The sequence below is a fragment of the Pituophis catenifer genome, unplaced genomic scaffold (assembly GCF_029215685.1).
Source record: "Pituophis catenifer annectens isolate HBS135680 unplaced genomic scaffold, rPitCat1.0.hap2 SCAF_2, whole genome shotgun sequence".
Classification (NCBI taxonomy): Eukaryota; Metazoa; Chordata; class Lepidosauria; order Squamata; family Colubridae; genus Pituophis; species Pituophis catenifer.
This window is the reverse complement of record NW_027256882.1, coordinates 78,492,232-78,517,370: the sequence shown is the minus strand read 5'-3', so window position 1 is coordinate 78,517,370 and position 25,139 is coordinate 78,492,232. Positions and strand designations below refer to the sequence as shown.

At 40.6% G+C, this 25,139-nt stretch overlaps 1 protein-coding gene across 4 annotated transcripts in view; it reads right to left on the bottom strand.

Moving 5' to 3' along the window:
- RAF1 (Raf-1 proto-oncogene, serine/threonine kinase) overlaps positions 1–25,139 on the bottom strand; it is a 117,553-nt gene that overhangs the window by 1,309 nt on the left and 91,105 nt on the right. For 3 of the 4 annotated variants that reach the window (XM_070936996.1, XM_070936995.1, XM_070936999.1), the window contains 10 exons: positions 17,290–17,349; positions 15,505–15,532; positions 13,996–14,120; positions 13,078–13,195; positions 8,216–8,300; positions 5,497–5,673; positions 4,171–4,217; positions 3,268–3,386; positions 1,951–2,082; positions 160–294 (listed from right to left, as the gene is read on the bottom strand). In XM_070936996.1, the coding sequence (XP_070793097.1) occupies positions 160–294; positions 1,951–2,082; positions 3,268–3,386; positions 4,171–4,217; positions 5,497–5,673; positions 8,216–8,300; positions 13,078–13,195; positions 13,996–14,120; positions 15,505–15,532; positions 17,290–17,349 (1,026 nt within the window). The remainder of the gene's footprint in view (positions 1–159; positions 295–1,950; positions 2,083–3,267; positions 3,387–4,170; positions 4,218–5,496; positions 5,674–8,215; positions 8,301–13,077; positions 13,196–13,995; positions 14,121–15,504; positions 15,533–17,289; positions 17,350–25,139) is intronic. The other variant, XM_070936997.1, reaches the window with a different exon arrangement.

Below are 25,139 nucleotides of genomic sequence, written 5' to 3'. Positions count from 1 at the left end.
TATGAGATGGTAATTTCGTATATTTTGAAAATTGAAACACCGATCATCGTTCATTACAATATAACATGATCATTTTCCAAATCAGAAGTTCAGTAACAGAGCAGAATTTTTATTTTTTGACTTGCAATTAACGGAATAAAACTATAAAACTATACTCACCTGTGGAAAAAGAGGTCTCTCTTCCCTTACTTTTTTTACGCAATCTGCTACAAGCCTCTTCATAGCTTTTGGACAGTTTTTGTATAGTTTACTGAGATCAGGCGATGTATAACCACGACCAACCATGAAAATGATCTACGAATTACAAATAAATACATTTTTGTAAATGTAAATGTGTATCAACTTTATAAATATGAAAATGTGCATCAAGTTTTCATAATTCTCATGAAAAAATTAAAAGTAAATAAGCAGCTGCTAAGTCTTTCATACAAAAAAGGTACATCCAACCCCTTGCATTTACCAGTAGTAGCCATTACTACTGCACTAAATTAAGTTCCATCAGAGTCACTTGCCAGGTTAGGAAAAGAAAAATCAGTGTAACAGACTACAAGGAGGACTGGAAATCCAATTTTTTTTCAGATGTGTTATAGTATAAAAAAGTGGATGAAAATTTATAGAAATGCAAACTACAGCTGTTGCCATCTTGAGCAAAATGTAACAAGCATTCTGTATTATTCACGTCAAGGAGAAAATAATTAGAAGGATGTGCTAATGCAATTAGCCTATATTGCACCTTTTCAATTCTGCTACTAGAAAATGGAGGTATAACTTTCCTGAAATATAGACCTTTCTGAAGCATTCATTTTCTCCTTACAATATAGAATGCAGAAGCTAATCAAAGAGTAGGAAATCCTTATCAATAAGAGCCTAAGAACTGCTGTATTCAACAATACAAAGATTAGCAGTTTCAAGCCTTGACTAGACTTCCAAGCCTTCTCGAGGAAGACCTTTGCTCAGCAACAAACGTCGTGCTTCTTAAAACTTCTTAAAAACTATAGGAAAGATGTTTTAGACTAGACTAGGTTGACAGAAGGGCTCAGAGTCCAACTGTCAAACAGGGCATGAGGCACTCCTAGACATAAATTCCCTTTCATCCCTGAAGAAAGAGGCAGGGATGTATCAACTTTGCTCCTGTGTAATGGCACCATTTTCAGTCTATTTATTAATCAGCAGCCACAAATGGTCTTTCACATCCTCCTTTTGGTGCCCTGAGAATTGTCAAACTTAATCACAGGATTTCTTCCATGGATTTGGAATGATTGGGAATGCTTCCAGTGAATTCCCTGTCTTTTTAGCTTCCATTCAGGAAGAAGGCTATCCATTTATTATGCTCGCTAGAGGAAAGTGTCGTGTTTATCATGCCAAGTGAAAATGTTAAAACCTAGCATACTCTGATCATTCTCTTTAGAGACTGGATTAGTTAATTTTTTTTTAAAAAAAAAAGTTAATTCCATCATATCTCACTGTTCTAAAACAATTTCAGGCCCTTCTCCCAACTAGCATAATTATTCATGATATCTGGGTAAAGTAGAATACAAAGGGGGAAGAAGAAGAGTACACAAGTACTTTTAGTCTCTGATTAAAAGAGCAATCGGAAGACCAAAGCAAATTAAAGGAAATTATTAGAATATACAATGCGAAAACACCAATGAGCATAGTTAGTTCAGTATATGGGAACTTTAATTCTGTATTTTTAATAGATGAATCCTGTAGTGGCTCACAATGAAAGAGCTTAGGACAAAGATGATGGCATTACACTGACTTGAGGCACTGTAAAATAGGAACCATTACAAAATTATTGAGAAAGCATTCAAAAACACATCAGATAGATATCATCCAAATACAACTATTAACGTGTATATTTTTTGCTTTGTTAATTTTAATATAATTTAAAAACAAAACTTGATCAAAAAATATAAAGCACTCTATCAAAACATAATAATTTCTCACCTGATCTCTATTGTTAATATGTGAATAGGGTAACTCTCCTGTCATCAATTCGTATAGTACTATTCCATAAGAATACACATCTGATTGAAAGCTGAATGGATTGCTATCTTGCATTCGAATTACTTCTGGTGCCTTTAGAAAACATAACATTAAAAAAAAAAAAAAAAACAAATTATAGCAACCCACCCTAAAGCCCATACTTTTTTGTCCATACCCCACCACTGACAACCATAACTGTGGACTAGAACAGTGTTAAACTTTGAAAATAATTTTCTAACGCATTTAAATTGGGTCCAAGACCATACTTACATGCCCATTCACTATTACCTTTCAAGGTAAGCAATGTTATGCACTGCTTGGAAAATGAATAAAAAGTAGAGGGTCAAAAAAAGTAAAGACCTTAGGTAAAAATAAATAAATCATAAACCATAACTTAAGGTGAATGGTTTGGGTGTAAACTACTTTATCTTCCTTTTTTTTATGATATCTGCCCATGACTAGATGGCTGACCAGCAAATTAAATTAAGTCTGTAGACTACTACACAGGATTTTCAAAGGAAATAACTGGTGTTGCCTATAGTGTTGGATGAATACAAAAGACTGGGACAAAAGATCTCTCCCCAGCACCAATCTTCTGCATGGATATAATGGAAAGTTGAAAAAAATACTGTAGGTTATTATAGTGAAAGATGCCTCACATTCTGAAGGCAGGGGTGGGAAGCATGAAATGGGCATTGGTCTTACCTGAGACGCCTTTTCTCAGGACAGTGGACCAGCAGCCAGGAATGGAAGGCAATTCTCGATCTCAAGACCCTGAACCGTCACATCATTTATCAACGGTTCAAGATGCAGTCGCACCAGACCATCTTCTGTCAGGTCTACTGACGTGAGGAAGTCGCCTTTTCTGATGCTCTCCAAGATGGTCTGGAGCGACTGCATCTTGAACAGTCGATAAATGATGTGACGGTTCAGGGTCTTGAGATCGAGAATTGCCCTCCATTACTGGCTGCTGGTCCCACCTTTATGGAGAATTGTGCATATAGTAAGTGCAGGCTATGCAGTCTCAATTTGACTCCAAATCAGGTCTTGAAGCAAAATTATTACTTTGTTTGTTGGGCCTTAATTCCTTAAACACAAACATACTATTAACACTGCAGCATATCAGAAACCTAGATCTTTCATAACAAGGAAAAACAACTGTAATGGAATAGAGCACACTATATTTTGGGAATTAATTTCCCCCCCAAATTTGTTGTACAAATCTTCATTAATGTTAAGCGCAATGATGCATTATTTCCTTTATACTTGAGACCTTACCATCCAGAGAACAGATCCTGTAGGCTGTTCCACTTGTTGAGAACCGCTCCATCTGGATTTGACTGTTGCCAAACCAAAGTCTCCTATCTTCACTGTTCGGTCTTCATGAAGAAATATATCTTCACAATTGTTAAGGAACACATCTGGACCATAATTTGAATTACCAAGCACTGTCCATACTGTTAACTGTAATATTTATAGCAATTAATGTATTTATAAAATATATATTATTAATTGGAGGAGCCACTTATGTATACTTTCTATATTTCATTATCAGCCTTTCAAATAGATAACTACTATTTATGTTTGTGTTTTGCTAAATAAAAAGTTTATTTGCCCCCTTCCCACCTACAAAACTCAAGATTTACAAATAGGCCACTTTTCCTCTTATTACCATTTATTATAATTTTGATATGAGAGAAAAAACTAAGGAATAAATGGTGTAATGTTTATTGATTTATTTTTGCTACTCACCACTCTCAACTGATTTATCATTGGATTTATATGAACTCTTTATTATTTATATTATATGTATTTATGAATATTTTTATTATTTTAACTTCTAGAGTAGTTAAATTATCTATTTTTGCAGAGATGTATTGTCTTAAGGGCACCGTATTTCAAAAAAATTACTGCATAAGGACTTGTCCACAAGCAGGACAAATCTAACAATTAGATACAAGCACTTTTCTATTAGGGACTACATGCATTCTATGAGACTTTTTATACTAATTTTCAGCTCTAATTAGTATCAAAATACTGAATGAATGCCGAAGGATTCATTTGTTTTGTCAACAGCAGTCATCTTGATCTCACCAAATCACTATCCTTCATTAGTAGTATTAAGCTTCTTTATTGTCTTAATCAACCAACTGCTAGAAATCTCACAAGTAGAAAGGATACTATTTGATTTCATGTCTCTGTGTATAATATTCTTTGCATGCAAGTAGCTATAAATAGAATTAGATAAATTTGAGAACAGCAATAAGCAATTGAATTAACTTCCCCAACTGTTTTAGACAAACAATTCTATCCATGCAGAATCATTTTCTTTCTCTACAAAGAGAAATATAGGTAGCCCTCAGTTAATGATCACTCATTCAGGAACTGTTTGTAAGTCAATCCTATTCCAAATGCTTTTTTCTCCTCCAGAGCTCAGTTACACGAAGATCCTGGAGATCTCGTACTCGTAACATCCACCCAACTCACTTGTGTGGCGCTGCAGTAGCCACTTGTGTGTTCTCCCACCCTGGCAAAACCCACCCCCCACTCGACTGCACTTGCACCACAGCAGCCACTTGTGAGCTACCTAGATTTGTGATTTCCTGCTGGCTTCCTTTTCTTGTTGGAAGCTGGCAGAAAGTTGAAAGCAAATCCTTGGATAACAGCAACCAGAGATTGTGTCAGCCGGATCTCCAGCATGGGTTTTTCCTTTGACACATGCTTGCTATCGGCTGACATAGTAACTGGGGGAGGGGGGTGTATTTGGGTTTGGGAAGTGAGCTGGTGGGTGAAGGCCCATGTGAACTAAAAGGGAGGTTTGCTCTCAAGAATTATTGCGCTGCTGAGTGGAGTTGTTTACACCCAGTTAAGGCCAAACATCCTAGAACTCCAGGTGGGCGAAAATACCTGAAGAACAGCTTCACATGACATTATGCAGGACATGGATTGGACATTCAGCCTGGGACCCTGGAAGGAGGGATTTGGGGAAACTTTCATCCTGTATCTTTCACACCTTTTGAATCAGATCTTGCTTTGCTTTCGCTGCTATCATTTCAAAGTCAGTAAAAGTACCTCTTCTCTACTTCAATGGAGTTGGGGATTTTCTTTCTTGGGTTTTGAACGGAGACGGTCCTGACAGATTGCTATCTGAGAGGTACTTGGTACTTTCTGAGCTTGGTTGTTTTCTTGCAGATGTCTCATTACCCAAGCTAGGTAATATCATTACTAGCACTGATGATGTTACCTAGTTTAGGTAATGAATTTTTTGCAAGAAAACAACTAAGCTCAGAGAGTACCAAGGACTTCTCATTTCAACCCTGAGCTACAAATAATTTCCTTTATTGTATTGCTATCTCTAAGCGACACAGTCTCGTGTCATCACAAAAGGCTTTGCCAAAAACTTAAGATAACATTTCCTCTAGAATCATTTTTGCTCTACTGAGCAGTCAATCGCACTTCAACAATCTCTTAATGCAACAATGATCTGTTATCATTAAGCCTACTTACTCCATTCCTTGTGCTGTCTGTCTTGCAATATCAATACGCTGTAACATTGGAAACTTGGTCTCCTGAACATGTAGGTGGTTATATAGGCTACTTCCTTCACACCACTGTGTGACAATGGCCAGATTATCTTTAGTCATGTAGCCCATAAATAATAGAATATTAACATGTCGAGTTTTCCTACCAGAAACAAATAAGAAAGTATATTCAGCTGACATTTTAAAAACCTTAACAATAAAAAAATGCCAAAAGTCCAGCTTCACATGGGCTATACAATATAATGTAAAACAAATGTGTGAGATGGATGAATTTCTAAACTAACTCTTCAGTGTTGACATTTAGTCTTAATTTTGCTATAATTCCAAAACAATATTCTTTTAAGTTACTTGGGCTGTATGGATAAGTATATAGTAGAACCATACGGTTCCCCCACCAGGGTCCCTTAATTTGTATAGGGGTAAGTAGCTGTTTATTTCATTGCTTTTCATTTATATCACACAAAATTTCACATTGTTGCCATCTACTTAATATCTTCATAAAATCACAGATTAAGAACACAAAAATGTTTATACTAACAATATTAATACTCCTGCACCTGTAGGAGAAGGAGTGGCAGAACCTGCATGCAGAGTCAAAAGAGGCATTAGACTAGAGCAGGGGTGTCAAACTTGATTTCATTGAGGGCCGCATTAGAGTTGTTTGACCTCGGGGGCCGGGGTGGGCATGGCCAACTCGACATCACTCGTGTCAGGGGCACCTATGGTGCCCAAGTGCTATGGCAGAATTTCCCTCAGACTCTCCCTCACTCTCATTATAATCTTCCTTCCTTCCTTCCCTCTCTTCTTTTTCCTTCCCTCTTCATTCTTTCTTCTTCCTTTTCCTCTTTCCTTATTTTTCCTTCCTTGCTCTATTCCCATCTTTCCTTCTTTTTCTTTGTCTTTCCTCTTTCCCTTTCTCCTTTCCTGTCTCTTCTTGAATGCTCAAATGCAAAGGGGGAAACATTTCTCCTTTTGTTTTGTTTTTAGTTAGTTTTGCTAGCTCTCTGCCAGCAAAAACAGAGCTCCGTTTTCGGCTGTGACAGCCTCCTGCAGTCCTCTGCCAATGAAAACAGAGCTTGGGGGGGATCCTGCGCCCCATTTTCGCTGCCAGAGGCCCCTGGGTCCAGTCCTTTGCTGGCCCCGGGGGTGGCCTCACGGGCCACATCTAAGCACCCCGCGGGCCGGATCGTTGAAGAGATTCCGGTATACCGGCATGATTTTAATTGGAACTACATGTGTGGTCCTGATCTTTCATGCCTGACACACCAAAATTCAGATCATTTGAAAAGCAGTGTTTTGGGCACAAAGCCCATTATCTGTCACTTCATAAGCACTCGGGACAAATACAGCTTTGGGATCAGGCTTTAATGCGGTCTGTTGCCTAGAGATAATACAGCCATTGCAGTATCTCAACTGAGGAGAGCATTAAAATTAACTGCCTGGTTATTAACCATCAATCAATAAATTTTAAAAATGGTCTTTCAAACAGATTCCCTCTCAATATGGTAAATTAACAGGAAAGTTATGAAACATTTTAAGAAACTAAAATATCTCAGAACTGTTCTCCCTGCTGAGTAGAGTTCAGTATTTGAAAGAACTATTTTCCATGCTGGAGAGTTCAGTATTTGAAAGACAAGGCAAAAGAAGTTTAGCTGCCCTCTTTAGTTTTCCTGTATGAAGGAAGGTAATTATATACTGTGTGGATTAAAAACATTTGAGGCTTGGCTATCTAATTTTTGAATATTTTAAGACATATATTTCTGGTCCGATAATGGGCCCCAAACTCAGTCCCTTGACTTCGGAATGGTATCAATTAAAATTTGAGTTCAGACAGAAAACATTACCATTGGGTTACATTTGTAGAAATATTCAAAACATATATATTTCTCCAATCACAGCACAAATTAGGGCAGGATAACTAAGGATGACAATTTACATTAATTGATGAAGAGGAGATCTTTGGTAGTTAGAATCTATATATTAGCTATGATGGAATGTAAATATTGCTTAGAGTTTGAAAAGTCCAAGCGTTGCTTTATGTTAATACATTTATATGTTTTTATATATTGCCTTAGGTTTTCTATCTATCTATCTATCTATCTATCTATCTATCTATCTATCTATCTATCATCTACCTATCATCTATCTATCTAACTACACACACATATACATACACACACACACATTTTGATGTATTTATTTTATTACTGATAGTTGCTTAGATCTGTAAGTGCAATGCATTTTAAACTTCACTACAATCTAAGCAACAATACTGACAGGATAATTTTAAGAAACAATGTTTTCTAACAATGAAATTCTGGAATTTTCTCCATTTTATTTTTCAACATAAAATTCCAGGAATCTGGAATAAATGCGATATTATATCTAAACTCAAAGTTGTCACTGCACTTGTATATACAGAGCACATTGCAGATATTTGAAGAAAGCCATGCTGATTTTTTTGTCCTTAAAATGAAAAAGAACTATCTGCTAGCTTCCCTTAAAATATTTGTTGAAATTATTACATTAACAATTTTCTTTTTTTTCACCCTGGAGATCTATCTATGTGGTCATGAAGAATCAACATTGATTTGATAGAACATAATCAATCAATCAATCAACTTTCTTTTTTTATTCGCCCCACCAGCACGTTTCACTGTATTGAAATCCCAGTAATATATTACCTTAATACAGCTACTTCATTTCTAAAGGCTTGAAATTGTTCTGGGGTTGGATCTACAACCTTTAGGATCTTTACTGCTACATCACCTGCAAAAATAATCAGTAAACACCAAAATCAATAATGGGAAAGTCTCAAGTGCAGAATTTTTATGTATATACACAACAGCTGTTATAGCAAGGGAGAACTTGAAAACAATATGCCAGTTACAATGGAAAATACAAAGCCAGAAATTTAATTTCTCTGTTTCATAAAAATGTATACTTCTTGACAGAGATTTATAAAATGAACTTTTCAGATTGAAAAGCACGAAAGCATTCTTTTTCCCCCTCAGAGGCAGTACCAGTTTGGCTAAAAGCAAAGTGCTTTAAATGAAAAATGCTCCATTTTTATTTTGAAACAACTCAATTCCTGTATGGAATAAGCTGTTTTGATTGTTTCTTAAAATGTATTCAAGTTCTCCGAATTGTCCCTGTTTTGATTCCAAGACATAGTGTTGAACTCTAAATATCCCAAATGACGAAGATGTGCATTTCATATAATAAACAGCTATTTTGCCCTCAAAACAGATCACTTCAAATTCTAAACAGTTCATATATAAAATATTTGCAAATTATTAAACATATTATTCTGTTAACTAATATTTTAAAAACTGTTAAGTTCTAAAACAAAGAACTAATTGATTATAGAAAGGCATTTGTATTGATCACATCAAGCTATGTGCTTAGAAAAACAGGAATTCCAGAACATCTCACAGTCCACATGAGAATCATATAAACAGGTCAGGAAGCCACAGTACAGACAGACTACGGTGAGACAGACTGCTTCCAGGTTGGCATAGGAGTGAGACCCAGGTATACTCTGTCCTTGTTTATTTAACCTATATGCCAAATACATATTAAGGACAGCTGGATTGGAAGTTGATCATTCAAAATTGGAGGAAAAAAAAAACATCAATAAGCCTGCACTATGCCAATGACATTACTCTGATAACCAAAACCACAAAGAATCTGCAAGCTCTAAAATCAAGGAGCGAAAACCCAGGACTAAAATTAATATAAAAAGAATAGACTAATGATAATAAGCACAATAACCAGCCTTAGAATTGAGAATGAAAATACTGAAGTTGTAGTTAATTGATCCTAAAAGACAGAGGCTATCAACAATAAAGAAACAAACAATAAAAAAAAAATTCAGAGACTAGCACTTATAGAGTAGGAATGAAGGCCCTGGGAAAAAATATTTAGATGCTCTGATGTGTCTATACCTACAAAAATTAAAACAGGGCAAGCAACGATATACCCTGTGATAGAATAGGGGTCCCCAACCCTCCAGGTTGCAGGCCATGGCCTATTCGGAACCAGGTCGCAGGAGAGGCGGGCTGATTTGCAGCACCTGCAGCTCAACTCGCACAAGCGGTGGGCAGTTGAGCTGCGTGTGCATGTGCGTGCACTCTGGCCCACCACTCAGGTGAGTTGAGCTGCGCAAACATGCATAACAGCCTGCCACTCAGGTGGCCTAGTTCCCCTCTCCTGCCCCACCCAGCTGGGCCACCAAGCTGCAAAGGTTGGACACCACTGACATAGAACATTCCCTGTTCAATGGAAGTAAAAATTGAACTTTGAAGAAGCAAGCTGGTAAGAATATTGACACTTTTGAACTTTGGCATCTTCTGAAGACTTCCGAGAATATGGTGGTCATCATGGAAAAAATATGTGGCTCCAAAATCCACCTATGTGGCTACTAAGAGTCGACACCAACTTGATGGCACTTAGTCAATCAAAAGTTAAAGAACGAAGCTATATATAGTAAATGACTGCATAAAAAACACAAATCGTGTACATCTCTGCAGAAGGTATGCTTACTATTCTTAAGAATCTGAACAGAGACAAACATCAGTTGTGCTTAAAATAATATACAGATCAGAGTGCAAAGATCTCCATCGGTTACATAACCGAAAAGTTCTTTCAGTTTGTGAAGCAGCAACCTTCTCCCCTTCCCTCCCTCACCCTGAATGCTGCCAGCCAACACTGTTAAAATATAGAAAATTCTCAGAACAAGTTACATAATGGCCCAGGGGTCTATTCAATTAAAAAGAAGCAGGAGGAGGTCTCGCACAAAATACCCAAGCACATGGGCGCTGTTAAGTAGCTCTTTGGATCCTAGCCACTGTTTCAAACGCTGTATTCCTGGAAACTGTCCCAGTCTTAAAAGGTTCAACCAATAGCGTATATACTTTCCCCTCATCAGAGTAATGGAAAGGATGTGTCGAAGCACAATTTTTAAGAAGGAAAATGTCAATAATCGACTTTGCCACTTTGAGCAGGGAAGCCTCCTCTAGCAAGTATAATGCATAGCTAAGACTTCCTCTCAATATGAAGCTGAGCCAAACCAGTAATTCCATTTTCTCCTGGTCTTTTCTGCTCTGCTTTCGACAAAAATTAGATGCTCTTATCTAAAGACGGCAAACATCAAACCTGGCAGCATGCATCTAACAGCTCTTTTTGAAAGTCTGCCCAAAGAAGAGTCTCACTTACAGTCTTTAGCCAGGCCAAAATTCTAATTCCCATAAAACAAATCAGTACTAAATAGTCAAACTACAAATTCAGAAAAACTACTGTATACTGGAAAGTCAAAATTGGAGAACGTGCAGGAATGGAAAAGCTGACTGCATATTTGGAGCAGAAGATAACTGAATTCAAGAAGAACTGTCTCCCTTACATGCATCATATCACACAGAAACTCGAATTTAGTCACTTAAAATATGGTTTCGGATGGAAAAGAGAAATTGCCTTAAATAATTAAAATGAATCAAACAGAAATGAGCAATAATCATAGTAGTTTAAAGCAGGGTGGATAAAAATCAATGATTTGTTTAAAAATATCAAAAAAATCAGATTTTTTTAATTTAAATCGGATTTTTTTTTATTTTTATCGAATTTATTTTAATAAAAAACTTTTGGGGTAAAAATCTATTGTAAGATAGTTTTCTATTTAAGATACATAAATAATTTAGTTTATTCAGCATGAAATGGAGCTTAGTTATGTAGCATGAGGCTGTATATTCTGCAACACTGGGACTATCGGTGAGTCAACAGTGGGTCAAAGGAGTAGCAGAGATGACAGTTGCTCTTTAAAAATTATGATTTAAATCGAGTTGATTTAAATCAAGCCTTTTTACTAGTGATTTAAATCATGATTTAAATTGTGATTTAAATCAACTCGATTTAAATCAAATCCACCCTGGTTTAAAGCACATTATAAAAATACTTAAGTAGAAGTCAGTCGGGGTGAGAGAACAAAAGAATGGAGTGGCTTAAATGCTTCTAAAAATCACTTTTTCTGTTTTTTTCATAGTCTTCATCTTAATTTTTATATTAAATCTCATCTTTTGAATTCTCACTTCTACTCTCATCTCAGTATAAAGTTTATGCAAGAGCAGCAGTAATATTAATTTACATAAAGTCCAACAACAGCACGGATGAAAGCGATTATAGTGCTAGATGTACTTAGATGTATCTATTCTATTCCTTTCTCCCTTTTTTCTTTCTTTCATTTTTCCTATTGTTTTTACTTAACTTTTTTAAAATATAAAAAAGAAAATAAAAAACAGTGAGAAAACAACTTAGATCTCGGCATAACTCATTAAAAATCATCTATATTTGAAAAGGCTATATGTCTGATAAAGTTAAATGCTTGGAGAGCATTTTGCTACACTTTTAAGTTAGCAAAGTAGTTCTTAATCATCAAATCTAGCCTATTTTTATTTTGGCCAAATAAGAAATAATCTTTCCTTTTGGGAAGGATTTGGGTCTTGTTGCCCTTAGAATACAATGGGTTTGGAAAAGAAAGTTGAGATAACAGAAAATTATGTAATTGATCTAGATATTCTGCACTACTTACCTAAAACTAATTAAAATTTGATCCTAGGAAAAACAACTAACCAGCTTTCCTTATTTTTCTATCCATAAATTTTTAAGCAAAAAGAAACAAATGTAAAACCCTATCAGGTTAGCTTTGTTTTTAACCTTAGTTAAGTGCTTGAGAAACCAATTTAGACTTTGTCTTATCTTCTGAAAGCCTCATGAATTGTGAACTCCCTTTAGGCTATTTAGTCTGTCGTATTCAATTCAATTTAGTCTGCAGTATACATCTGATGCTGCCCTGGTTATGTGCTGCACCCTAGATGAATTCTTTAAGTAGAATTTTTCCAGTTATGCAATGTTGGGTTTTCCCCCAATCAGTATAAATTTCTGATTAGAATTTAAAAGTATCACTGAGATTATTAGATATGGACACACTAAATCAAATTGAGGCAATGAAAACCTGAACTATTTGCATCCTATATAAATATTTGATCTTTGTCAAGCCAGCTTTTCCTGTAGCAAACTGGCATTCTCCTCAGTAAGTACCTTTATACATAATCACTCTGTCCTATGAGCACCAAAACAGGAAATATAATGTACATTTATTTATTTACCATCATTCCTTTTCAGAGCATCAGCAGAGTCAAATGTATACCCTATGAAGATGCCTGTATCCAGTCATTTTTTCCGGTCTTTCATATTCTGTATCTTTCAACACAGTTGAAAGATATAGGAAGTTGGATATACCATTGCATCTTAAAACTACCTCAATTTTAAAAAAGATGGTACTGTTATTCCTATTATATACTTTTGGAAGCAATAACTAATCTGTTATTTGGTATACCACTCCACTCATCAAAAATATTATTACAATCCTTAGTACTTACTTGTGAATCAAAAATATATCAAAGGTATAGCAAGCCAAAAGTGTATTTTTATACTATTTTATATATATATTAATAATAGTTCAAAAGTTAATGAAAAAATACTGAATAGCTACCATGCCATTTTCCTTTATAAACTGTTCCAAATGAGCCTGATCCAACTCTGGTTGAGAGCATAACTTCACTTGCTTCTATTTCCCAATAATAGCTTGAATCCCGCTGTCCACGTGGTCTCTGCAAAACAAGCAAGTATTTCTAGTACAGACAGCATGACATGGAATCCATGTTTTAAGGTTTTATTAAAAGTATATATGAAATGTTTCATGATATTTGAATACACAACCTGCATTGACCGTACGTGTGAAGTTGAATTGTGCATTTAAATTCTGAACAGAAAATAGTGTAAAAAAAATTAGGATTAAATCATTAGCTTTCTGCTCAGAAATATAGGGATCATCTGATAATTTTGTTCCCAATAAAATGTTTCAAGTTACAGAACTCATCTTGCATTCTTCTAAAAATAATTGCAATTTCATTTCTGTTCCTCTGCTTCTTTTCTAATACTCACTGCATTGTTGTTAATTAGCATGAGTTCCCCTACTAGCTCAAGAGGCTGGAGCATATACTACGGTACCATTACAATTCTAACATAGAAGGTATGGGAGAATACCTCAAGTACAAATAAGAAAACATTCTATCTTATAAAAGCCCTACATTGTTTTTGTTTAATTTGATTAAAGGATGCTAGTGTCTATCCTCTTCCCAACCTCTTCTTTCTTTGAACAGTTATGCGGAGGGAAGCTGTATTGAAAGCTTTGAGACTTCAACTGCAAACTTGCAAGCAGAGTTCCAATCAGATATGGTAGAGAGAGAACACCAATTTTGACAAGTTAATTCCTTTTTTTAGAAACTCACATAATATTCAGGTTAGGTCAGAAACATTTAGCTACACCCATGTACAAATCAGACCTGAATGTGCAGATATTTGATGTCTGTATTATATTCATTTTATACAATTGTATTTTGATACTTACTATTTTTTTTTCTTGCGGATTAGCTCCTGCAGCTCGCTCTCTTTGAGCCGGGACTGGTGTTTTAGGTTGTGACCACCCTGTTGGACTTGTATTGTTGGGGCTTCCCGACATCGCTGGTGGTGATGCTTCAAATATTTAAAGAAAAAAGTAATAGATTTTAATAATACAGTATTCCTTCACAAGCAAAGATTGTAGACAAGAACTAGCATGAAACCTGCATATATGCCACATTGTATAAAGACTAAATAGCACATGACAATATTAATGCTACTGTGTTTTCTTTTGACCCCCGAAAAAAGGGCTAGGCCTTCTTTTTGGAGGGTTCTAATTATTGACTCACCTTGTGGCGGTGGCACTGAAAGCCCCGCCGAGCAGGAACCTGCTGCTGGCCCACTTCCTCTGCAGCCGCTTGCCGCCACTCACATGCATCACCCCAGCCTCCATTTTGCCTTCAGATGCCTGCCAGAATGCATCTGGCAGCTGATAACAGAGCTCCAGATTGATCCGGAGCTCTGTTATCAGCTGCAGATGCCTTCCGGAAAGCCCTCTGCAGCTAATAATAGAGCTCTGGACCAATCCAGAGCTCTGTTATTGGCAGCAGATAACAGATGCCGGCAGGCATTTGAAGGTGAAACAGAGGCCAGGGGATGTGTCAGAGTGGCGGCAAACAGCCACAGAAGAAGGTGAGACAGGTGTCTGGGTGTGTGAGGCCTGGTAAGTAGGGTAGCTCCACCCACCCCCCATCCCCACCCTAGCTTATTTATTACCTGTGTGCCTCGTCCTGCCCCCTGCACCCCAGAGTGCAGGGGCCTTAATTAGGCCTAATTTTGTAGGCGGGGCTTAATTTGATCGCATGCGCTCAAAAAAGTGATAGGGCTTCTTTTCAAGGTGGGTCGTCTTTTTGGAGAAACATGGTAGCATATTTTAGCCCTTCCCATTTATACAGGTAATCCTCATTTAACGACTGGCCTCTTTAGCAACCATTCAAAGTTGTGACGGTGCTCAAAATTACTACCAATCCTCGATCACTGCAGCGTCCCACAATCATCTGACCATCATTTGTACATTTCACTGCCAGCTTCTAACAAGCAGACTTAACGGAGAAGCCGGCACTTAATGACTGCAGGGAAAAGTGATGTTAGTCAGCCACAGTCACATGATGTCTCGCTTAACTACTGTGTCACTTAGTGATGGAGATGCCAGTTCCAACTGGGATCGTTAAGCAAGGACTATCTGTATACACTACTCGCTATAATGCAAAATACAGCAGTTTTTCTTCAGAACATTCTGTCTGACCTGAGTATTCTAGATAGTTTGAGCATTTCCAAAAGTGCCTATTTCAGGAACACTTTGAAACATTTCCTGTTTCCCGGGATATACATTTGGAGAGGACTAAATCTGGAACATCTGAAGTAGTTCATTCTGGCAGGAAAATTAAAAAGTTGTGGATTGCTTCATTTCACACTTTTAAGGAGTATCTAATTACCATATTTTAGTGAATGCACTCACCAGATTCGCTGTGACTACGTATAGCATCCTGAAACAAAAGGAAAAAAAAATATTGTCACTCTTTCAATATAACTTCTGTGAGAAACAGAACAGAGTAGCCAATGTCTCTGTAAGAGAACCTGACTCAGCAGCTTTGATTTTAGACTACAAAACATCAGCCAAGACATATGGTGAGAAGGGATATTGGCAATTCAAAGCACAAGGAACCCTAACTGCACTTTCAGCAATTATAACATGCTTAGCATTCAAAATGAGGCCCAAGTGATTTATTTGCAGTTTGTACAGGAATGTCAAAATCGTTGTCCCCATTTTTGTGCTCTGTTTAGAGATTATTTTAATAAGTTGTTTACAGGCAATCCAAAAATAAATAAACCGAGAAAAGAAGAACAAATGCATAGGACGGTTTAATATTTCAAATTCATTTTCGCATAAAATGTTTTTTATCCTAGTGTCTAAAGCAGATACTTTGCTGAAAATATAACAAAAAACTGGATCTGTAAAAAAAATAATAATAATCAGATGCCCTCCAGCATAGCACTGCTGCAGCTGACCTGGTTTCTCTTTCTCTTCCTTAATGTTACACATGCTAGTCTATGTAAACATGCACAGCTGTGATCAAACACACATTTGTACTGTTCCTCATCTGTCCAATACTGTCCAAATCAATATCTGGATAATTGACAGAAAGACGTACATGCCCAAATACTCCAGAAAACAATACCCAAGGTCAAAATGTGGGCAAAAAAATGGCTTAAAGGCTTGAATGGCTTGAAGATGATGAATATGTTTGTCTCAGTAAATTGGCTACAAACCACTCAAATTTTTTTTGAAATATAAGTGGGTTTGAGAAATAGTGAAGGTTCAAATAATTTTCCAATAAAGCTATGAAAAAGTTGAATGGAGTCCTGTGTGAGAATTACATTATATATTCAGTTATAAATTCAGACAAAATAGGTTCAGTTATAAAAAAAGCAACTGGGAACAACTTCAGGGCCTAAGAATTATGTGTAAAACCATCGTATTTATTGTTTTGGTTCTACTTTTTATTATACAAGGCATAAAACCGTGTTCCAGAAAATCAGCAGAGCTTCTGAAACAGTTCTTGCACATGTGCAAAGGGAAAAGAGCAGTTTAGACTGAAAGCAACTATTGCATGTTCTTGTAGATTTATGTAGAACACCGGTTGTTTTCCAATGTTTTTTTAAAAATCCATTCTATTTTCAGAAAGACATAGAACCAAGGACACAAATTGCTAATGCTAAAAATAAATGGCTGTATTTCAGCCATTTTGAAATTATACCAATTTCAAGTTTTACTAAGTCATACTAATTTGAGAATCACTTACTTTCACTTCAGTTATGTATTGTATGTTCTCTTTTAAAAGAAAAAAAAATTATGCTGAAATCTTACTTTATATTAACTGAACTATGAATGCAGATTCCCATTCAACTGCTTAGTGAGAATCTATACTGATTCCTCAATAAACAGATAGCTATTTCTGGCTCTATTTTTGTATATGTATTTAACCAGCAATTGGAAAATATAAGAGGATGACATTGAAATGAAAAAGTTCAGACTAAGTGGCTATGGGATCTTATTCTACAGTGCTATACTGCAATTGAAATTCTACTAAATAAAACGCAGCTCTGATTTTTGTATTAGGGTCAAGCAAACATGCCACACCAGTACTTCAATATGAAGTTTCAGTTAATTCACTCTAATCTGATCAGCTGTTTTAGCAATTTTGTTAAATGAACCAAGCAAAGGCATCCAGATAATACCTACTCTTCCCCTTAAACAGAATCGTCTGCACCAGGACCTGGGAGAAGCATTCAGGCTGTTATTCTAGTTCAAAGCAATGAGAAATAAGAAAAGAACAGAAGGAGTAGTAAAAAAACAGATTCCAGCTGCTAAAGATGAAAGAAGTATATAGAACAGACTTGGAGGGGGGGAGTTAATGTAGTAGCTAAGTGTAGGTTACACTATCTAAGAACTGCAAGAATTTTAAAACTGATGCAATCGCCTCACAAAGTTAGCCAAGCAGACCTTCCATAGACCATGAAAGTTCCTGTAAAGGAAGTTCTCAAAATTATCTTCTTCCCCCTCCCCAAAATTGGAGAGCAGTAAGATTCCGCTATAAGCCAAACTTGCGTGCAAAATGGACCAATGAAAAAGAATTCAAGTATGTTGTAACTAAACAAAACACTTAACCATATAAGAAAAACACCTGAAAAGAACCCAATAGTGCAAAATCAAGTAGAAGGAACACTGGACTTACCTGAAGGTTCTTTCTCCTTGTGCTGCGTGAGGGTCCATTGAATGGGTTAATCCTCATGTGACTGGCCAGAGACAAAGAATTTGCATAAATACACCTCCTCTTCCTGTCTAGCCCCAGTTCTGAAACGAAGTCCGGATCGGAAGCGACAGAAACTTGAACGGAAAGGGAGTTAATAAATGTCCGGAACCCACCAAAAAAGGGAGGGTATGGACTCTCACACAGCGCAAGGAGAAAGAACCTTCAGATAAGTCCAATGTTTCTTCTCCCTTGCGCTGCTTAGAGAGTCCATTGAATGGGATATACCCGAGCTAAATATCCCTGTGGGAGGGAAGAAAGAGAGTCAGGCAGACCCTCCGTAGGGAGAACCTGTTGGAGCACTCCGCGACCAAAGGCGGCTTCGGCTGATGCAAACTTGTCCAATTTATAATTGCGAATGACGCGAAGGGCGTCGGTGAAGCCCAAGTAGCCGCTCTGCAGATCTCGAGAAGAGGAGCCTGGGTGGCCCAAGCAGCAGTGGTGGCCGCACTACGCGTTGAGTGTGCTGTAATGCACCCAGGTAAAGGCTTGTACTTCCGATAGTAGGCCATGGAAATGCAGGCTTTGAGCCAGCAAGCGATGGTGGAAGAAGACACCTTTGAACCATGGGAACCAGGTTGATAGGAAATGAATAATGATTCAGATTTATGGAACGGAGCTGTCCTGGCAATGTACCTTTTCAAGGCCCGACGAACATCCAACAAGTGCTAGCGGCGTTCGGAGGGATGAGTAGGCCTGGGCAGAAGTCAGGTAACACAACTTCTTGGGCCCTGTGAAACCAGGTGTTGACTTTCGGGAGAAAGGTGGGATCCATCCACAAAATGACCTGGTCAGAATGAAATATGCACAAGTCCTTGCGTATAGAAAAGGCCGCAAGCTCGGAAACCCTGCAGACGGATGTGACTGCAACAAGGAAGGCAACCTTAAAGGTCAGTAATTTGAGGCTGGTGGAGGACAGGGGTTCAAAAGGTGATGACATTAAGGACTGAAGAACAAGACAAAGATCCCAGGAAGGGTACCTGTGGATGGGGGGGGGGGGGTGGGGGAACAAAGGCTGGAAGCCCCCCGTAGGAAACAATGAATTTGTGGATGCTGGGACAGTGTGGTGTGATCTTTGCAGGAGAGAGCGGTTGCCAATGCTGCAACTTGTCGTCGTAGGGTGTTGACTGCTAGGCCAGCATCCAGTCCTGCTTGAAGGAAGCCCAACACCTGTGGAATGGACGCTTCCATGGGTTCAATCTCTGAAGAGGTACACCAGCAATGAAATGAAGACCAAGTCGCGTCGTAAATACGGGTGGTGGACCCTCTGCGAGAAGCAAGAAGGGTGGATATAACTTCAGAAGAAAATTGCTCCCTCTTCAGGATCTCCCTTTCAAGTGCCAGGCGGCTAACTGGAACCACTGGGGTTCCGGATGGTGGAGAGCCCCCTGGCGAAGAGAGATCTGATCTGGAGGGATCCTCCATGGGTGGGTGATAGATAGGCCCATGAGGTCCACAAACCATGCCCGCCAAGGCAAAAATGGGGCAACGAGAATGACCCTCCTCCAAAATCTTCTGCACTACCCTCGGTATCAGAGGTATTGAGGGGAAGACATGAAGAAGGCCCGGTGGCCACTGGCAGTAGAGGGCATTGGTCCCTTCGACCCCCGGTGTCCAGAATCTGGTGAGGAAGCGAGGAAGCTGTATGTTCTCTGGACTGGCAAAGAGATCGATTTAAGGCTGGCCAAAGCGTGACATGATTTGCCGAAAGAGAGTGGGATGAAGTTGCCACTCTGCCCGGTCGATGATAGACCTGCTCAGCCAGTCCACTCGGTGTTGGAGGTTCCCGAAATATGTTCTGCTTGCAGGGAAAGCAGATGTCTCTCCGCCCATAGTCCCAGTTGCGTGACTTCGCTCATTAGGACCCTGCAGCGTGTTTTGCCTTGCCTGTTCACATGGGCCTTCGTCGTGATGTTGTCCATCCTGAGAAGCACGTGGTGGCTCGCCAGTTGGCACTGGAAGTGGCGGAGAGTAACTCCAGCCAATTGATGTCGTTGATAAGGTCCCTGGACATCCCTGAGTGACCTGGGCATTTAGATGTGCGCCCCAGCCGAACAGACCGGTGTCCGTGGTAAGAATCAACCTCTGGGGCTCGTGGAATGGGGAACCCCCTCGTCAGAGTTGCGGACATCCACCAGTGGAAGGATTTGAGTACCTTCGGGGGAAGTAACCCAATTAAAAACGATAAGATAAGACCTAATATGGGTTCTTAGTTGTGTTCGGTCGGACTCGGATCGGGAGGATCTCCAACCACCCTCCAGGCGTCTTTTCCGACGCTTCATTTCCCTGAGCTCCACGGTAAACCAAGGAGCCGCCCGGGATCTGCGTCGGATCAGAGGCCGCAAAGGCGCGATTCGATCCAAGGCCCCCACCGCAGCCTGTTCCCAGGCCGCGACAAGTGACTCAGATGAATCGTGGGCTAAGGAGGCGGGAAAAGACCCAAGCTCCATCAGGAAACTTTCAGGTTCCATCAGGTGCCTGGGGCGGAACCATCTTACTGGTTCCACACCCCTGCGACGGGGGGTGGCGGAGGAAAAGTCGAGTCTAAGGAGGGAATGATCGGTCCATGACAGAGGGTCAATAGATAGAGTCCCCTCCCCACGATCATTTATCCACTGTCCAGAGAGAAAAATAAGGTCGAGTGTGTGTCCTCCAATATGAGTTGGGCCCTGTACAATCTGAGTCAGGTCCATGGCCGTCATGGAGGTCATGAACTCCCGCACCAACTCAGATGACTCACCGGCCGATGGCAGATTGAAATTTCCCACAACCAAAAGTTTGGGGAGTTCCACCGTCAATTCGGCTAAGACATCTAGTAGTGCGGGCAGGGCTGAGGCCACGCAGCTGGGGGAGAGGTACATGATCAACAGCCCAGACTGAACTCCAGGGTCCCATTTCAAAAGGAGGGATTCACACCCGCCAACCTGAGGAACAGTGACCTCCCTAGGCCTAAGACTTTCCTTAATAACTACCGCCACTCCTCCGCCCCTCCCCTGGAGTCGTGGCTGGTGTAGTATCCGGAAACCTGGGGGACACAAATCCACGAGAGGGACACCGCCCTCCGGCCCCAGCCAGGTCTCAGTGATACAAGCCAGGTCCGCGTCCTCCTCGTCTATAAGATCTCGGACGAGGAGTGTCTTGTTCACCACGGACCTGGCATTTAAGTACACCAGTCGGAGTCCAGGGCTCCGCACTCTGTCGCCGTCGGGGGAGCAGGATGAGCTGAGGGGGCAGGAGGGCACCACTGCTTGAACGAAGCGGCGGCGCCCTCCTAGCCCCCCCCTCTCCCGACCTCTGCGTCTCCCAACTGTCACAAGGATTGGAAGACCCTCTCTCCGCTGAGCCTCTTTGTTCCCTCCTCCTCCCTCCCTCCCCCCACAACCATCCGATGGGCCCAATTGCTGAACCGTAGGAGCCGCCCCCGGCTCAACCCTTACCACCCGCCTCCCGGGTCCCCTTAAAATTTGATTAAAAACATTAATTAAAAAACCCCTCAAACCACGCTTAGAAGCATGCCACCACTCGGGGTTCCAAAACCCGTCCTTGAGGTAGGCCTTCGATAAATTCGAAGGCCATGTCTGCGAGAGGGGGGCATCTCGCAGAGCAAGGAGGGTCGCCGAAGTGTAAGCCATAATAAATATGAGAAGTGGATGGAAAATAGCAATATGAGATAAGCTTCCCAGAGATCTATTGATGATACATAATCTCCGTGTCTGATGCCACCCAGAATAATGTGAAGGGTATGCATTTTAAAGTGCCTATATCATATATGGACATTCAGGCATTTCAGGTCCAGTATGGCTCTGCTTCTGCTCAACTTCTTCTGCACCAAGAAAAGAATTGAATAAAAGCCGGCACCCTGAGTTCCAGAGGGACAGATTCTATGGCTCGGATGGCCAAAAGGTGCTGAATTTCGGCTTCCATTAGAGCTCTCTTGGAAGGATCAGTGGATGCAGAACAATTGATGAAATGCCTTGGGGGGTGCAGAAATGAATTCCAATCTGACTCCTAGGGAGACGGTTTGGATGGCACAGGCATCAGTGGTCCTAGCCTGCCAGACGTTGGAAAAGTCAGTGAGACAACCACCAATGGGCCCTGAAGAGAGGGGGCACTATTTTCTACGGTAGGGACAAAAATTGGAGCCCCAAAAGGGCCGCCTGGCCTAAGGCTGACGAGTGCGTTCTCTGAAAGACTGTCTGTCTTGGGACCTGTCGGATGTCTGATGAAACGGTCGGTGAGGAGCCGGGTTTTGTAAACCTGGGTCAGAAGATCAAAAAGACTGCCTCCAATAAGGGAAGGCAGACCGTCTATCAGAGTGTCTGAAAGTAAAAGGGAGGACCTTTCTCTTGTCCCTATCTTAAATTAGGATAGGGTCCAAGGCTTCACTGAAGAGGGAACTGCCCTTGAAGGGAGCTGCAGCCAGGCGCCATTTGGTTCTCATTCCACTTGCCAATGGCGCAGCCAGAGAAGATGGCGAGACGTGACATTGGATGCCAGGGCATGCAAAGCAAATTTGGCTGAGTTAAGAGTCACATCAGCAGCATATTCCATAGCAGCGATTATCTTATTGATGTCCTGATGCAAACGAGCATCTTCAGGCGACGCTCTAGCCTGCATCTGGCGCAGCCAAATAAGGGACGTCCTGGCAAAGAAGGACGCAGCTGTGGAAGATTTGATAGCCCACGCAGTGGCCTGGTGGGTTTTATGGGGGGAAATTTCAGCCCGTCTATCTTCTGAATGGAGACCTCAGCTGCATCAGATGGTAGAATGTTAGGAGAGGTAAGGCTAGCCATGGGAACGTCCACCGTGGGAAGCTTGAGGAGGTCCTCGAGCTCCTGTTCCACAGTGTACAGTTTCTTATCCAGCCCACTGGGGTTAGAAATCGAACCAGGTTGGGCCCATTGGCGCTGGACAGTGTCAATGAAGAGTTTAGGTGATGGCATGACCTCTTGTTCGATAACAGCTTCTGTAAAAAGAAGACTGGTGAAGTGCCAAAGTGGCCCCCATATTGGCAGTGGCTTTTGCCTTATGTAGTAAGGTCTTAAACAACTCATGTCAAAAAAAGACCCATGGAACGGGGTCTATCCGATGAAGTTTCCTCCTCCTCCCCAGAGAGGTTGTAATCGAAAGCATCCTCTACGTCCATAAGAGATTGGTCACTGCGGTGAGAATGAGAATGAGTGGCCACAGAAGAATCGCTGTCCAAATGGGACAAAGCCCTGGAGAGCTGGCGTGTCTGAGTGGGAGCAGATGATGGAGCCAGAATACCTCTTTGGGTGAGGACCGCATCAATGCCCTTAGCCACTGTCTATGCAATGAGATCGCACATTTCCTGGGAAATGGCAGTCAGATGGCCTTCCTCCAGGCGGAGTCCTGCCACTGTGAGTGGCAGTGAAAGATGGCCTGGAGGTGCGAGTTTGCCTAGGCGGATCCAAGATGGAATCGGTTCCCTGACGAAAACCTCCCTGAGTACAGCCTGGTCCTCTTGCGCTTCTGTGGAAACATTTGGAGACCAAGAGGAGATCTTCTGCTGAATTTGAGGAGATATGTCATGCCCCAGGGCTGAGGTGGAGGATGCAGCCATTGGGGGGGGGACGGGGGGAGCGGGGGGTAGGAGGTATAATGGCTTCTGCCAGCTTTTTTGCTTTGTCAAATTGCTTGTTTAAGGCCAGATGCCTTCTCCTGGCATCTTTCTCAGATGCAGTTGGAAGAAGAAGCAGCAGCCTTAGATGATTTGGCCCTGGTAGAGTGCTTATCCTTAGATTTACCTCTGTGCTGAAAGGAAGATAGGGATTTTCTAGAAGGGGAACAACTGTGGTCAGCCATTTTGAAAGGGCCGGTAGCAGTGGAAAAAAAATGCAGAGAATGTGATCCTAAAATAATTGGTGCCAGGGATAATATAAAGAAGCAATCCGGATGCAGTGTTGAACGAATTCCAGCTGAATTAGTAAACGTTTAAAATCCTGGGAGGTGTAACCAAAATGGCACGGGGCTGACAGGACAGACCTGATGAATAAACCTCACAATGAGACTCCAAAATGGTGCTGGGCCGACAACACAGCCCACAGGCACTTCAAAATGGCAGCAGAACTGCGTGGAGTTGACAAAACAGCTCTTTAAAAGCCAAAGGGTCCCTGAGGGAGAGGCAGAGAGCCAACAACACAGCTCCTGAAGCACCCTAATTACCCGCCAGAGTGAAGCAGGGCTGACAAAACAGCCCCTTGCGCTTAGAAATTGAGCCCAACCAAGGCGGGAGCCGACGAAACAGCCCCAAGGCAATTTAAAATGGGCAAAGTGAAGGAGAGCTGAGCTCCAACAACACGGAGCTATCCTCGATCCCCGCAGCGCGAAGCCGACAACACAGCTTCCCTCGCGCTCCCCAGTCAACTCACAGCAAGGTGATCTCCCTTGGAATGGCAAGCAGAGGATCCTTGTGTCCTTGGCTAATGGTGGCAAAATAAAGTCTCCAACGACGCCGGCAAAGCCGCGGCTCAGCTGAGTGGCACTCGGCCAAGCGTGAATCCAAAGATTGGCAACGTCTGGGAAGACTTTCAGGAAGGACTGAAGCTTGGAGAAGCTTTTTAAATTTCTTCCAAAATCTCTCTAAATGATTAGAGAGTCAAAAGAATGGAGCTAGACAATAAACAAGTCTCTAAGGCTGGACTGAGTAAGGAATTGGGGCTAGACAGGAAGAGGAGGTGTGTTTATGCAAATTCTTACTCACTCTCTGGCCAGTCACATGAGGATTAACCCATTCAATGGACTCTCTAAGCAGCGCAAGGGAGAATTAAACTAATCAATTACATTTCATTTCTCAAAAACGGCTCCCTAACTTCATTCAATGAAAAATCAAGGGGAAAAAAATCAAAAGTATCATGGACTCCAAGGAAAAATCATGTCCCCACTTTGTTTATCTCAATACTTTGGGAAGCACTTCATTGCTGGTTTCAGCATTTCTAGATGTGAGAACATAACCTATTTATCTGTTCCAGAAAAGGCAGATTAATGCAACGTACATGAATACAAAGAAAAACCCACCATATTCATGCAATCAGAACAAGGAACTCAAAATTCTAACATTGCCATGTCTCTAAAAACTGTAAATTTGGTCACTACTACCTGGGGACATTTTTTATAGAAAAGGCAAATGGTTTTCCCAGAATGAAAATTTGAACCACAGTATTATGCAAGAAATTTTTATTATAACAAGTCTCTGGATATCTTTCATGACCTCTTCCTATGAGTTTTAACATTCACATACTTGAAACTTCACCAATATTAA